General features: G+C 32.4%; 1 protein-coding gene across 1 annotated transcript; it reads left to right on the forward strand.

Moving 5' to 3' along the window:
• Positions 1–1,120: 1,120 nt before the first annotated feature.
• LOC149420918 (uncharacterized) lies at positions 1,121–17,396 on the forward strand. The gene is made up of 9 exons (XM_089635289.1): positions 1,121–1,394; positions 1,542–1,696; positions 1,792–1,904; positions 2,957–3,080; positions 3,214–3,361; positions 6,076–6,167; positions 14,611–14,747; positions 14,965–15,124; positions 16,671–17,396. The coding sequence occupies exons 1-9, from the start codon at positions 1,275–1,277 to the stop codon at positions 17,023–17,025; spliced, it is 1,404 nt and encodes a 467-aa protein (XP_089491415.1). The 5' UTR covers positions 1,121–1,274; the 3' UTR covers positions 17,026–17,396.
• The last annotated feature ends 149 nt before the right edge of the window (positions 17,397–17,545 follow it).

A 17,545-nucleotide genomic window follows, 5' to 3' on the forward strand; every position in this document is an offset into this window, starting at 1 on the left:
TAAGTCCGTCAAGTTGCTCTCTGTTGTAAGCCCTGGCAAAATAAGCCTGGTGATACCATGACTAAAAAATACTGACATAATAATGATTGTATTATTTGTATAGCGCCGTTTTCGTGAGAAAATCACCTCAAGGGCGCGACATATCGGGCGAGCCGGCATACCGGTAATTTTTAGTAATGGTTCATTGTTAATGGTAGACTGGGTTCACGTGGAGAGGTTTGGCCCTTTGCCCTTTACAGCCGCACTCTCTCGATGTATCGCCTTTCATTGCAGTATGACGGAGGGATTCCTTTTCACGCTTTTTCTTTTTCACACACTTCACGAACATATTAAAATAATATATATGTAGATTCGGTAGGCCCCAAGAGTGTGAAACATTCAACAATTTTCATGCAAGCTGTAAGTACAATGTTATTGTCATTTTTACTAGCCCAGTATTAATGCACAAAAATTATTCTTTTTAAAGATTACTTGCTCAAAAACTTAGACTTTCAGGATTGGAAGGACAAAAAAAATAGCGATATACTTTCTAAAATATTAACAAATAATTATAAACAATAATTAGTCGCCTGAAATATCAATACAAATTGAAAATATCTCCCGAGTAAAAATAAATTCCGCCAACGGGAATTGAACCTGTACCTTTTGATGTCCGGTCAGGTGCTCTGTCACCGCTGAGCTTTGTCAGCTTATTTCAAACCCGCCAAATAATTCAATTTGTACTAGTACTTCAATCAACAATTACTGCTTATTATATTTTTTCGCCTGTTAACAACCAACTTTATTTTTATTCGGGTTCGATTCCCGTTGGCGGGAGATATTTTCAATTTGTATTCATATTTCAGGCGACTAATTATTGCTTATAATTATTTGTTAATATTTTAGAAAGTTTATCGCTATTTTTTTCATAAGCTATGCATAAACCCTTGTCTTATAGACATTAGTTTATCATTAAAAAAATTCTAAAATATTGTCCCCTGAAATTTACTAAATATTTCATTAGAAGAAAATTCTGCGTAATATTTTTTTATTTGCGTTATTAAAAATTGCTTCACTTACCCATCACTAGCGTATCAAAAAATATTTTATCCATGCTTTTCCATAATTTGACGACGACTTTTGACAGGTGCGAGTGCAAGCGAGTGGTATATATATGACAGGAGCTTTGTTTTGGTAGTAAAATAGAGCTCGACCAAAACTCGGCAATTTTCCTTCAATGTTTTCTACGGATATCTAGTCTATTACAACTCAATATAAATATTTTAAATCTTGAAATGAATTATAAAATCGATCAGATCTGTCGTGTTTGTCTTGGGGAGGGTAAATTAACCTCTATTTTCACTGAAGAGATAATTTCTCCTTCGCTTATGATTTTGACATGCACAACAGTTAAGGTAAGGCTACTTATTTAAAATTCAAGATAAACTTGTCGAATTAAGCCACAGATCTCTCCTAAAATTTTAATACTCGGGTGTTTTTTTCTAATAGAGTAACATTCAGAGCAATCGAAAGAATTTTGTTGAATGTATTTTGTTTTGCAGATAATGAAGAATGATGGCTTGCCCTCAGATATTTGCAGCAATTGTCTGGAGAGATTGTGCATTGCTTTTCAATTCAAGCAGCATTGTGAAGGCTCAGATCACCAACTGAGAAAGTATTTAAGTAAAAATGCAGGAAAGGAATCCAATAAACCAGGGTAAATACATTAATAGAATGCCAAGTTATATACAATCTTCACTACTGTGGACTGTTATTACTCAGTCAGACTAATTACACTATAATTATTTTCAGATTATCATCCAGCACAAAGCCTTTTGAAGATGAGAATCTAATCAAGGATAATGATATGTTGGATGCGGTCAGTGTTGTTTGTGAAATGTTAGCTGAGCATGCTGAAAAAATGGGTAAGGTAATTTTTGGTTATTTTTTAGGATTGCTGGCCATTAATACAAATATATTTTTTAAATAACACTTCAACAATAACAATTCAACTTAGTTTCTATAAAAGCAGACTATTTACGGGGAGTGGAAAATACTGCAATTAAAATTACAATTATGTGAAATTAAAATTTTCTTTATAATATAATAATGAGATAATTGTAGAAATATATCGTATATTTGTACAGCGCCCTTGAGGTGATTTTGCACAAAAACGGCGCTATACCAATCATCCAAATATTAATATTATTATTATGGCGGTCATCCCACCCAAAAGCAGATTTTCATTTCATGTAATTTAATTTTAATGCATATTTTCCAATCCCCCGGATGTCAATAGTTGGCTTTTACGGTTAGTAATTAAGTTTAATGAAAGTGTTATTTCAAAAAATCTTCATATTAAACATTGACAGCAATCCTAAAAGATAACCCAAATTTTTTTTACATGTTAAATTAAACATGTACACCATCACACGGGGCATGCACATCTATGCATTTGGAGTAGTAGAGGTGCTGGAATAAGTCATCACTGCTTTCCACACTTCAAGTTCTGCTTTGACGACAGATGTACTTCTTTCAGATATTCAGGCATTAACACTCTTTGTGCGGGAAATGAAGTTATACCCGTTTGATCTACTGGTGTTCGACAGCGGGTAGGGTAGATCTACCTTTTAAGCCGGTTCTACTTTAATAGCTTAAAAGATATTGCTATCCGATATTTCTATATGAATATTGTATACCAACCTCTTTGGAAAGGTCCTAACTATACTTTTATAGCTGGGGGTATGGTGAGTAATATGTAGAAAATTTATTTCAAATATGTACATTTTTTTCGAAGATACATCGATTTAAATCAAAATTATTTTTTCATATTCAACTCTGTTTTTTACACGTTGCCGCCAGCGCGTACTGCCTGCACAAAGGGTGTTAAGAACCAACCCCCTCCCCATTTCTTTGACTTCGCCCGTGTACCATCATAATTTATCTGCCAAGCCTAATTCATAATATTTTTATTTAGAAAACAAAAAATATACAAATAATGCCGCTTTGATTGATACACCAAAGGACAACAGTGAAAATGCAAAAATTAAATCACCAAAAAAGGCTGGCACTTTTGTAGAAGCCCACATCAATACTAAAAGGTTGGTTCACAATATATTTGAACACTTCTTAGCTTTATTATATTCTACAGTCATTAATGTATTGCTACATTATATCTAATATTTTCCAAAATGGACAATTCTTGCTAAAGCTATGTACATAAATCTATTTCAGAACTAATTCATCAAAATTTTACCGATCCAAATCCAAGAGATTGAAAGAACCAGAAAAGTGCTACGACTGTGGGAAATTGTTTAACTATAGCGGATATCTTGAAGCTCACATTAGGACTCACACTGGACAAAAACCTTACGAATGCACGGTAAGACTTAGGGCCCGTTCCCACTTCCGTTTTCAAATCGGAGGCGGGTCCCGTTTTAAAAACGGATGGCCAATGGCCCTGTTCACACTACCGTTTTAAAAACGGACCATACTCTACGAAAAAAAATAATTGTCGATTCAACAAAAACATGTTATTTGCTCATTCTTCAGTAATGGTGCGCAATGGACGACGATGAAGCTCTTGTTGTCATGTTGTACTTATTAAAAAGAAGGAAAAAAGTGAAAAGAAAATTTTGGGTACACCCAATCATAGCCGAATGATTTTCTGTAGGAATTTTCCAAGTGTTAATTGGTGAGTTGAGAAGTGATGAACTAAAGTTCTTTAATTATTTTTGAATAATAATGATTGGATTATTTATATAGCGCCGTTTTCACCATGAAAAATCACCTCAAGGGCGCTTAATGGCTTAAGAGAATGTCTATCACTTCCTTTAACCATCTACTGGAATGAGTTTCAGAGAGCTTAACATATCAAAATAAAAAATTGAGAAAGTGCATTTGTCCTGAAGAAAGGCTATCGATATTTTAAAGTAAGAAAACAATAACAACTCAAATATTTTTTTATTATGTGTTTATTAAACTAATACGCTCTTCCGTGCATCTCATTAAAGCTTTAAAATTTTAAAAAGTAAACTTAAAAAAATAAAAATAAAAATTTTGATGTACAAAAGTTGTGTACACCAAGTGTTTTGTTTTTATTTAGTTAAAGATAAAATATTACCATACTTTTTCTTCGACCAGTGGTATTAAATTTTCGGGATTTATTTCCTTATCCATTATTGTAGTTTTGATTTATTTACTTAACAAAATAACCAAATACAAGCACGCAGCGTGCCTGCTTCCTTGCGACAGGGAGCGGGCAGGGAGGGGTCGGGGTTTGGCGGGGACTCTGCCGGAACGACGACGACAAGTGTGAACATCTCCATACAACACTATGAGCGAGCGTGTGCCGACACGATTTGAAAACGGACGCGCTGCGTAGGCGAGCCATCCGACAAAAAATGTTGGATCCGTTTTCAAATCGTGTCGGACAAGTGTGAACAGCTCCATACATCCACTACAGCCACTAGGGCATCCGTTTTTAAAACGGGACCCGCCTCCGATTTGAAAACGGAAGTGGGAACGGGCCCTTACAGTTCATAACTCTGTCGAGGGACCCTATGATAATTATTGTTTTCTGCAAGCTGGTGTTCAAATGATCTTGTCATCAATTTTCTGTTAAAGCAACTATTTAGAGTGGTGATTAAAAGTTTCAAAAACAAATTATAATTCTAACTTTATAACCAATTTTTGATTTCCCCTGATTTATTATTGCCACCTGAAATCATATTCTAGGGCTCTCTAATAGCATAATTCTTATTAATATTTTAACCCTGCTATCATTCTTTAACTCTTATTTAAGCAATAGAAAACAAAGAGTTAAATTAAACAACTTTGTGTCTACTATTATTGAAGTAATGTCCGGCATACTTCAAGGAGCACATCTAGCACCGCTTCTTTTTAACTTGTTTATAAACAACATTATTAGTATTTTTTCTCATACACGCTTTTGGCTTTTTGCGGACGACAATAAGATTCTAAAGATAATAAAAAATCACGATGACTGCCTTCTTTTCCAATCGAATATCGACTCTTTCAATGATTGGTGTAAAATTAATTATTTGAAACTAAATGTCGATAAATGCAAAATTATGTCCTTCTATAGATCAAAAAAACCGATTGTCTTCGAATACAAACTTAATAATATTTGCTGAACAACTGTTACATCTATTAAAGACCTTGGTGTCTCTCTTGATAGCAAGCTTTCTTTTCGGGATCACATAACTGCAATCGTTAATAAATCCCTCAAACTACTTCGTTTCATCACTAGAATCACTTCGGACTTCAAAAACGTAAATACCCTTAGAACTCTTTACTGCTCCTTGGTTCGCTCCCTTCTTGAATATGCTTGTGTTATTTGATCTCCTTTTTATGCTGTCCACATTCGAAGCATTGAATCTGTTCAACATCGGTTCTTAAGAGGGATTGCTAGGAGGCTAGGTTCAGAAAAAGGCAAATACTCATATGATGAAATTGAACTAACTCTAAACCTCTCTCCTTTGGAAGTCCGTCGGGAAAGAAATGACCTCATTTGCTTCTTCAAAATTATAAATGGTATTATTGATTCACCTACTCTACTGCAACTCATTCCCTTCAATATCCCCTCGCAAAGACTCAGAAATAATGAACTGCTCTTCCTCAACCATCATTCGACAAATTATGGATATTATTCACCATTGTCCAGAATGTGTAGACTGGTCAACTCAAGTCAAAACCTTAACTTTTTTGGGATAAGTCTGAATGATTTTTGCCAGTCGCTAAACAAGTGACGGAATATTATAAGTGTCCTGTGGTCCTGACCCACGGCGTATTCTTGACTTGATTCGGCTTGTCACTTTATTTTCTTATATTATATCTGTCTTTGCTTTCATGTACCTTTGTCTACTCCTGTATTTTTCATTTTACTTTATTCGTGTTATTATTTTGTAATTTGGACGATGTCCGTTAATAAATAAATAAACAAGAAATGATAATTTAACATATTCAAATGTCGTTAGTTTATTGCATTCTCTCATTTGTTTTCCTATTGGTATCTAATCAATTTGGTGAGCAAAAAATATTTTTGAGCCTGTTTATAATTCCATAATTTTTCAGATATGCCATAAGAAGTTCACACAAATGGGTAATTTAGCTCTGCACATACGGACCCATACTGGGGAGAAGCCTTTTCAATGTGAAATCTGCAGGTAACAAAACAATCCAACCTTCCTCCTCCTCATGTCTTCCTCCTACTACCTTCAGCCTCTCAAAGTACCCCAAATGGGAATACCATAATCCTAATGGCTGCAGACAGTTAAGACTCTTGTGCATCATTCCAATTTTGAAAAAAAAAAACACGTGTCTAGATAATATTAGTAAACCTCTAAATAGTATAAAATAAAGTCGCTATCCGTGTCTGTCTGTTAGTGCGCTTAGTTCTTCTAAACTAGGAAACGAATTTTGATAGGGTTTTCACTATCATTTAGAGATTTTTTTACCGGAAGGATTCAATATATATAACATGCATATTATATTTTTAGAAAGCAGAGAAACTCAATGTTTTGTAATCAAGTCGTAAAAAAATTATCTTCGGACCTTACATTGCTAACGCCGGTTAAACTTTGTGAGATACATCAAAATAATGTACTACGGAATTGTATTTTATAAAAAGGCCTACAGAAAAGTCTGCCATGGTAAATGTCTATATTCTAAGGTCAGCTAGTCGTAGTAATATAGGAAAGTTACAAAACAAGATGATATAATGAGATGAGGGTAGGGAGGGGGTGGATTGATCTAGTACTTTAATGAAAAGGTATTTTTAAGCATCCATTCCGTTACTTTTACATTCCTCTTATAAGTTTCCACCAACATAGTTTCTTAATGGAAGTAACGGATTTTATTTCATAACGTGATTAATAATGTTGGTCCAAATTTATGTAAAAACTGTATATTTTCCAAAAATATATAATGTTGGCTAAATACGACACCACAAATTTAATCTTACACACATAAAATTGATTACAAAATCAGACTTTGTTTAATCAAATGTAGAAGTGGACGTGGTAAAAACACACTATCTTTTGTTCTAAATCAACTTAAAAAATCAACCCGTAAAAACATCTATTAATAATTTTTTTTTTTGGTTTGGCTGAGGATTGAACCTTCAGTTACAATACTAGAGGCAACTGCACTAACAACTGAGCCAAATCCAAATTGGGTAGGACCATTTATTTTATATACTAACTGCTGTAATGTCATCAAATTTCAGAGAAATGCGTATATCCAAGATTGACACCAAAAAGTGATAAGAGTCTATCTGCCGAGTTTCAGCTCGATCAGGTGTCAGGAAATGGGTTAATTTCCACTTCCAAGATTCTACTTCATTCATTCATTCAAGAAAACATTCATTCATTCATTTGACCGGTCAGTGGTTGAGTGGGCATAGCGCTTGGGTCTCACCCGAGCGTCGCGTGTTCGATTCCTCGGCTGGCTAAGTCCTCCATCACAACACAAGCAACATTTTCGGCTTTCTGTGATGGTAGTAGGAGATTTTCAAACATTGTTGGGTTATTCGTAACCCGGAAATGTTTGTCTTTCTTTTTAAAAAAAAAAAAAAAAAAAACAAAAGTGAAATTCAAATAGAAGTATTGAAAAATACAAACGGGTTTGACAATTAGCTAACTAAATATTAGCAAACATACAGACGACACTTCCACAAAGATCAGAAAACTAACTCATCTATTCATGTCTGTTAGAAATATTCTTTGCGTAAAAGATCTTAACCCATTGGCCTCAAACGACGCCGTCCCGGCGGGTCTGGTGTCGTCGGCTTAAAAACGAAAAAGGGATACATAATTGACGTCTGTGTTTAAAATTTTAAATGCCAATCGCTCTGTAGATAATTAAGCATTCATTTCGTAGTAATTGGCAGGACTCCGTTGGTACAGTTTTTTCCTGATATTTACGATTGAAATTTTGTTATATTTCAGCGTCATTGAATTTTTTTTTAAATAGCGTGTGGTTCGGGAATTGACAAGCTTGTTTGTCAAATGCGTGGTGGGCGGCTAACATCAGCCTAAATTGAAATAAAATATATTATGGTCATAAGTATGATTAATGTAAAACTTTTCCTAATCCAATTATATAAAAAAAGAAGAAAAAAATGGTTTTTATAAAAAAAATATTTTTTATATCCTCGTTTAATCATATTATTATTATTTTTTAAAAAACTGCATATATTTTTTGCATACCTTAATTCAATGAACGAGTAAATTTAAAAAAAAATTTCGTTTGCATGTTTAGTTTAAAAGTTATGTAAGATTTAGTACACCACTGCAGATTTAAAACTTCGGTACAAAACAATTCGGAGGCCAATGGGTTAAACAAATGTACCATGCCTTGTGTAACTCATTGCTGGAATATGCATCCTTGGGATGGGGAGGATGTTCCAAAACATTACTTGACCCTCTACCAAAAGCACAAAAATCTCTTCTAAGGATCATTCTTAAGTAACCATTTAGGTATCCCAGTGATCTATTATTTGAAGAGGTACGAATTCTTGATGTGCGGCAACTGTATATAAGAAAAATTATTTTACATACACAAAAACATCGACACCACTATTTATCCATTGATCATCTCCACAACACCCGTCATGCAAGGAGGAATCCAGTAGTTCCACCCACTACAAACACATCACATGCACAAATACAATACTCCTACTTAGGGTCTAAAGTGTTCAATCTCATTCCCAAAGCATGGAAATCGAAAAGTGTTAGCGCTTTGCGAAAATGGGTTAGCAATTGGCTTCTGGACATGGGGAGAGTCGAGAGCGAACTCATGCTAACACAAACTCACATATCTAATATAAACTAATAAGTGTTTAATTAAAAAAAATGTTAATTAAATTTTTTTTTTTTTTTTTACTACTTTTCTAAGTACTTAGATAGAAAAAAAAAATATAATAGCGTTGATAATATTATGTTAAATTTTATTTTTTTATCTTCCAAAAGGCTATTTTATACTTAAGAGAGATAAGGATCTAAAGTCAGTTTTTATTTTAAGTTTAAAAATGGTTATTTTTGTTCCTAATACTTGATCTTCATTGTTATTATTATTTAAATTTAAATTTGCGAGTCTTTTGCGCGGTTTTATTTCGATTACTGTATAATAATGACTAGCCATTTAATAAATAAAGATTCGAAATTTTAAAATTGGAAATTCATATGTCATACTGCATATATTCTGGTCTAGTAATGTGTAATTTTTATCACCTAAGAAATTCTAAAAATATAGTACTATAGGATTCATATGTGTTATACTGATTTATAAATGTGGAAATTCTAACTATACAATTGTAAATGTTCTCCTAAATGCCCTAGAAAGAATCTCAGACTTGTGATGTCCCAAAAGAAACCATTCATCTGTTCTGAATGCAATTACTAATATTATCCAAATTGACCCTGGTAATAAATTACATCTTTGCGATTCTTTCAAGGATAAAGAAACCATCCTGTCACTTCGAATGCAATCAACAATGTTCTCAAAATTTGTTTTGACAGCATCGCCATTCCATTGTAAGAATATTATGTACGAAATACACAATTTGACTGTCCTGAAACGGGAATCCTTCCCAGTTGGACAGACAAAGGTTCATTTTGTTTTGTATTGTTTGTAATTTATAAAATAAATAAAATAAAGTAAATTAATAAAAATAAAAAATAAAAATAAAAAAAAATATGAAAAAAAATATAATATGTAATATTATATATATAATATTATATTATATATTATATTATTATATATAATATTTAATATGTCTGTTAAAAATATACAACTTTCCAATATTCTACAATACATAACTATGAAAAAATCGTGGGACACGACGAAATCGCAATTGGGTCAATCCGCACCAAATCATCCAGGCCATGTCACCCACCATCTCAGATTTTGATGAAACTTTAAATTTTTAATCCTTCCATATAGATAAGAAAATATACCAAATTTTACCTTCCTACCTCAACTCGTTTTTTTTTATGGGCAGTTGAAGTTTGGGCAAAATAAGCGTTTTTACATATTCCGAGCACTCCGGAAGAGCTTGTACCTTCAATGAAAAAAAATTGTATCTTTGTCATTTATAGTGCAAATGCAATGAAAATTTTCAATATTATCAAGAAAACTATGCTGATTGCAGAAAAAAATAAATAAACCCTTTACATTTATCTACTTGACTTTAAAAAATTACCAAAAGTAATTTTTTAAGTAATTTTTGGGACGGAAAAGGTACTTTACAAAAAAGCAATATCTCGGGAAGGTACAGTGTTAATGAAGTAATTTTTTTTTTATTCATATCTACAAATAGCATAGAATCACATACAAAAATAAAATTCATGGCATTTTACTTGCTTCAATAAATAAAATCCATTTTAAACTTTTTTCAAACTTTTTGTAATTTTTTTTTATTCTTATCTACAATAAACATAGTACAACCTAAAAAAATAAAACTCCTGGTATTTTGTGTGCTTCACAGTGTAGAAACGTTTTTAAAATAAGAAATCTTTATCATACAGAATTGTTCTAGGTTTTTTTAAATCTAGATACAAAAATAAATAAAATCCATTTTAAACTTTTTTCAAACTTTTTGTGATTTTTTTTATATCTATTTTTAGTTTGTAATTGGGCAAGTTATAGTTTAGGTATATAGCTAGTAATATAGGTTGAATGAATGGACTAATATCAAAGAAACAGTCTTAGAGACAAGTCACTACATGGAAATGATGTATCTGCAACAAGAACAAGACAGAACATGAAAATTACTATCTGCCTCATCACTAAGTTTGCAGGATAATACATGCTTTGTTTCCTCTGACATGCTTAGTTCTGAGTCAGCTTCAAAGCAGTGATCATCTATATAAATACAGTAGTTGTTTCATGTTATGGTGTACGTTGTTAAAATGTCTCTAATCGAAACAAGTTTAGTTAAATGTAGTGTGGGACAACATAATGGTACTGAATGTCACAAAAAAAGTTATACTAAGTCAGAGAAATTAACGAGTGTGGATTTGTTAAGTGAATTTGAAAAAAAGCTTATTCAACAAAGAAGTTTTGTATCTACAGACTTGGTTTTCAACATTTGTGAGCACCACAGAATATTTAACTTAAATAAATATGAAACATTTCAAAAAGCTTGTTTTGACCCGTTCCAAAGCCACAAAAGGAAAATTACAAAAACTTTAAGAACAGTATCCTTGGAATTTTCAGAGAACATTAATACCATTCTAAAAGTAACTAATAAAGCAATCCCTGGACAAAAAATTTGTAATGCATGCAGAGCAAAAATTAGTAAGAGCCAAAACCTTAACAATGAAATTGAAGAGCTTAACACTTTTCAAGAAGACATAAGTGAAGTTGAAAATGTTTTAAACAAAGAAATTTTTTTACAAGAAATCAACACTTCTTTAACTGACATTGGAGAATCTCCATTTAAACTACATGCAATACCATCCCACAGTAAGTCTAGTTACGCTAAACGGAAGTTAGATTCTGCTTGTTCAACCTTAAAGAAAAAAGTAAGTAAAGTTTTAGAAAAAGAATTTTCCCCAGTAAAATGTGATGCAAAAATACCAAGATGTATTCAAGAAAAAGCTAATGACATGGACAGGCTTGTTGAGTTGGTTAAAAAAAAATTGGAAACACAAGTTACACGCCGTGAGAGAATTCAGCTTCTAACTCTCGCTCCAACTTCGTGGAGTAGAAAAAAGGTTGCTGAAGAATTCAGTGTTGGTCTCAGTTGACTCAGTTCGTAAAGCACGAGAGCTACTAAATGAAAATGGTATCATTGCTTTACCTGATCCAAAAAAAGGAAAACCATTAGACCAAGGAACAGTTACTTTGGTTAAAAATTTCTACCAAAACGATGAATTTTCTCGTGTTATGCCAGGGAAAAAAGATAAAGTTAGCATAACCAAAAATGTTTATGAACAAAAAAGACTATTGCTTTGTAACCTGAATGAACTTTATGCTACCTTCAAGTTTGAATACCCTGCTTCAAAAATTGGGATTTCGAAATTTTGTTGGTTGCGTCCCAAATGGTGTGTGCCAGTAGGTTCTCCAGGCTCTCATTCTGTCTGCGTTTGTGCAATTCATCAAAATGTAGTGTTGCTTCTTAATGCTTGTGACAGTGAAGAAACGTACAATGATTTAATGGACTACTTAGTGTGCTCAAAGAACAATAGAGACTGTATGCTTCGACATTGCGATAAGTGTTCAACATCTAGTGAAAATCTTAAGAAACATTTGTTAGAAAAATTTGAAGAATGGGACCAAGAAGATGAAATTACATACAGTGCATGGGTAACTACTGATAGAACACAGCAGGTTTCAGTTACAGTTCCCTTTCATGAATATGTAGAACATCTTGTGAAGAGTCTTGTAAAACTTCTTCCTCATTCTTTTATAACAAAGTCTCAATCAAAATATCTCAAAGAGTCCCTAAAAGCACAGCTTCAGATAAATGAAGCTGTTGTGTTATTAGACTTCAGTGAAAACTTCTCCTATGTTATCCAGAATGAAGTCCAGGGTTACCACTGGACGCAAGACAGTTGTTCACTCCACCCAGTGGTAATTTACACTTGTGAAGAGCCTGGCAAAGATCTCACAGTGTCAAGCTTGTGTGTAATTTCAGATGACTTGGAACATGATGTAAGTTTCGTTTACGAAACTCAAAAAATTGTTGCTCAATTTTTAAATCAAAAATTTCCCCAAATTCAAAGTGTTCATTATTTTACTGATGGTTGCGCAGCGCAATATAAAAACTGCAAAAAACTTTTTAAATCTGTGTCACCATCAAAAAGACTTCAACTTGAAAGCATGTTGGTCGTTTTTTGCTACGAGTCATAGGAAATCTCCCTGTGATGGAATAGGTGGAACAGTAAAACGTCTTCTAACTAGAGAAAGTTTGCAACTTGGCCCTGGCAACACTATCACAACTGTAGACAAAACTTTTAAGTTTTGTCAGTCGAGAGTAGAAAATATATATTTTTACTTGCTGCGAAAAGAAAGCTTATTCACTTGCAGGCAACAATTACAGCAGCGTTTTTCACAAGCTAAAACAATACCAGGCACTCGAGGTTTCCACTGCTTTGTTCCTCTGTCTGAAAATGAAGTTGGCACAAAAAGGATAAGTTCAGATTCAGATTATGCTTTGATTTTTAACTTCAGCGGGGAACGAAATCGCTCTGAGCAACTAAGTATGGTACAAATTTGTACAAACTCTTATGTAGCTTGCGTATATGACAACCATTGGTTTTTTGGACTTGTGGTTTCCAAAGATGAAGACGAGTGTGATGTATCAATCAAGTTTATGCATCCTTTTGGCCCAGCTCCATCCTTTTACTGGCCACATCAAAAAGAAGATATTTGTTTTGTTCCACTACAAAATATTTTTAATATCGTTGACCCTCCCACAACAAAAGGTTCAGGAAGAGCTTACTACTTTCTTGAAAAAGACGTTCATCATGCTGATCAAAAGTTCAACCATCTTATGGGTCAGATCAAGAATAAAAGTAAAAAATGAACTTGAACATTTATTTGTAAACAATATTATTGTAATGTACTTTCATTTAACCTAATCCTACATTGCCTGTTTTATTTTTATTGTATTTGTTTTTTAAAGAGTTAACTTTGTATTGAAAAGAGTTAAAAAGTTGATCTTGTTATAAAATATTGCTATGGTGTATGCATTCAGGGTAAGGAACAAGGTACATTATTTTGTTGGTGCCTTAAGCTTACATTGCAAGCTTACCAGCATGTTGTAAAGGACCGAATAAGTTTGACTTTTTTTATTTGCAAATACAGTATCTAGATTTAAAAAAACCTAGAACAATTCTGTATGATAAAGATTTCTTATTTTAAAAACGTTTCTACACTGTGAAGCACACAAAATACCAGGAGTTTTATTTTTTTAGGTTGTACTATGTTTATTGTAGATAAGAATAAAAAAAAATTACAAAAAGTTTGAAAAAAGTTTAAAATGGATTTTATTTATTGAAGCAAGTAAAATGCCATGAATTTTATTTTTGTATGTGATTCTATGCTATTTGTAGATATGAATAAAAAAAAATTACTTCATTAACACTGTACCTTCCCGAGATATTGCTTTTTTGTAAAGTACCTTTTCCGTCCCAAAAATTACTTAAAAAATTACTTTTGGTAATTTTTTAAAGTCAAGTAGATAAATGTAAAGGGTTTATTTATTTTTTTCTGCAATCAGCATAGTTTTCTTGATAATATTGAAAATTTTCATTGCATTTGCACTATAAATGACAAAGATACAATTTTTTTTCATTGAAGGTACAAGCTCTTCCGGAGTGCTCGGAATATGTAAAAACGCTTATTTTGCCCAAACTTCAACTGCCCATAAAAAAAAAACGAGTTGAGGTAGGAAGGTAAAATTTGGTATATTTTCTTATCTATATGGAAGGATTAAAAATTTAAAGTTTCATCAAAATCTGAGATGGTGGGTGACAAATCCAAAATTTTCTGGATGATTTGGTGCGGATTGACCCAATTAACAAACTTTGACAAAAATGCCCGAAAACATGAATTCAATGCACATTGTTATGTACTAATAATTTATAATTTTTTCTGCAGTAAACAATTCACGACATCGAGCAACATGCACGCACATTTTAAAATTCACACTCAAGTTCGAGATTATCAATGCGTCCAGTGTCCGAGAGCATTCAAATCTTCGAGGGAATTATCCAACCATGCTGGCACCCATACAGGCAATATATTAAAAGATTATGTCTACTTTAGACTGTAATTTATTAGTATTAATATGAATATATATGTGTAACAGCCCTAAGGGCATAAATAAATAAGTAATTTGAATAACACAGGGGCATCCCTAGCATGCCGGTTGAAATAACATTCAAAATGTATCATCCAATGTAAATTTTCTTTGAAATAAATAAAATTAATTTAATTTTTTTGTCTGTCCAGGTATAAAAAGTCACGTTTGCAAAATCTGCGGCAAAGCCTTTTATAAAACAAGCTATCTAAACATTCATCTGAAAACTGTTCACATCGGAGAAAAGAATTACAAATGTTCAGAGTGCGGCAAAGAATTTTCCAACTCATCAAATCTCACATGTCATTACAGGTAAAAAATATTGATTTATTGAATATACAATAGGAACTAGTTTCAAAGCCATCAATATTATTGGAACAGGCAATTTTCCATGTTGGCAGTATTCAATTGCGCATTGTAAACCAATTTCTATAAAATCCTAATCCAACCAGTGCTAAACAACAATTCATGGTGCTGGGTCCTCATGAGGAACAGCGATAAAGTTTTTGCCGCCAGTAAAATCGCTTGACTCTAGGACTCTATCGGATAGGATAATCCAGGAAAAATGACCTTTATATTTATTTGCCCAATTATTTGTAGTAAATATATGCGACATAGTCAGCCGAATGCATTGCATTGCGTTGAATAATATTAATTATATAGTTAAAGTATTCTCAGGTAGAGCTCGTATCCAAGACATGATGACAAATGCTCCACATTTGAAAGGAACTTACGTTATAACTCGTTTCGTATTATATTGATGGGTAACTATCAAAATAACATTTTCACAAAAAGAAAACTATAGATATATAAAAAAAATGTTATCTGTTCTTAAAATTCCAATATCCAAAATCGGGTGGTCACCTTCCCATTTCATTATGATGACATTTTAATTTGAATTGTTACAAATCTAGAAATTAGACATCCCGGACAGGAACTTATATAAACTTACAGATAATCTCATTTACGTGAGAACAATCCAGTTATAAAGATAATGTCATATTATTTTATGGTAAAATTATTAACAAATAAGTATGTAATTAATGTCAAATGTCTACCTCTGTACGAATTTTATCACCATTTTGTGAAAAATTTTGTATAAAAAAATAATCTTGTTTTTATACATGGCAATACCATAATAGTTATGCTATTCGAAAGAAACACATGTTCGAATGATTAAAGGCATTCGATATTCTAGGTTTCTCTGTCCTTGTTTTCATATAAGAAGTGTGAGAAAGAAGATTTTTATGAAAGACTTTTAGGAAGATCATCGATGACGTGGATACGGTCTTTCTCCGGGACTAGTAAACTAATTTTATCAATTATAAACCATTGATGCAGATTTACATTAATACTGTTGGGCATTGCCAGAATCTAGGTATTATCCCAACAGCTAGTTATGTATATTATATAAGAAATTCTGAATTATGTAGCTTATATTGTTATTTAGTAGTATCGTGTAGGAGCAATTACATTTTTTTTTTTCTTCATTTAGTCCTTATTGTAAATTACGTATTACCAACCTGTTCTATTAATTTATATTATTTTTATACCATCTGCACTTTTAAAACTGGTTTATTTATTTGTTCTTTTTTCTTATTTAAAAGGAAAATTATATGGGCCATTTGTTTTTGGTTATTTATTTTGTTGTTGTTAAAAATAAAAACCTTCTGTTGGCACTGTATTATACAGTACATGTAAAAGCCCACCATGGCGTTTAAATTAACAAATTAATATTTTAATTCAGTACTGTTGTAAAACTACAGCCGAGCCAACCGGTCTAATAAATAACATTGTCATTACCTGTCGTTCTCATCTTCTTTACACTCAAATATAACAATTTATTTATTTATTTTAGAATACATACTGGTGAGAAACCATTTTCATGCACTTCTTGCGGAGCCTCCTTCAACCAGTCATCTGCACTCCATCGTCACAGAAAACAGCACCAATCTAACGGGAAGAAGAAATCTGCTGTGACAGGTTCCCTCAGCAACGTTCACCACAGCGACTCCGGAACCCCGGACTTGGATATTAGTCCTCTAGTCATAACCCAGAGTCAAAACCTTACTGACGGGAACATCATCATTCCAATTGATTTCGGAAAAAATATCACGTTTGCTGGATGCGATCCGGAACTTTTGCATTATGCCAAAGCCCAAAATTTTCATAATAATTTTGGAAAAAGAGACGTTTCTTTTATATTTAACTAGAATAAAATTTATTTAACAAGCCATATGGTTGACACTCATAATGGAAATGACGAGAGGTAAAAATCACGATGTACAGAGCTCGGAATTTGAGAATTTTTTTTTGCTCCAGAAAATAAATTTCTGCTTTATAGTTAAGTTGGCTGAATAGAATAAATAGTCACATATTTATTATAAGACTGAATAAATCTCTTACCAAATACGTAGATTAAATTTATGTTTGTTCCCGTTTGTATTATTATGAATATGTATGTACAATTAAGAATATGAAAATACTCCGTCAAATGATTGTTCGTAATCTTTCCATCTACGTAATGTATTATTCTGAAAGGTTTTTGTTCAGAATGCTTTTATATCAATAAATAGAAAATTCAATTCACAAAAGATTTATTATTTTCTTCTTTTTTTTTCTAGTCTGTAGGTTTCTCATTTTTTCACTAGATTCATTGTTTGATTCTAGAGTTATGCAGTATGTATAAAATTACATCAATCAATTTATAATAAACTAACTAAGTTTTCAAAC

This window comes from Hesperophylax consimilis, chromosome 9, assembly GCF_061612785.1.
Source record: "Hesperophylax consimilis isolate HC1 chromosome 9, BYU_Hcon_1.0, whole genome shotgun sequence".
NCBI classification, from domain to species: domain Eukaryota; kingdom Metazoa; phylum Arthropoda; class Insecta; order Trichoptera; family Limnephilidae; genus Hesperophylax; species Hesperophylax consimilis.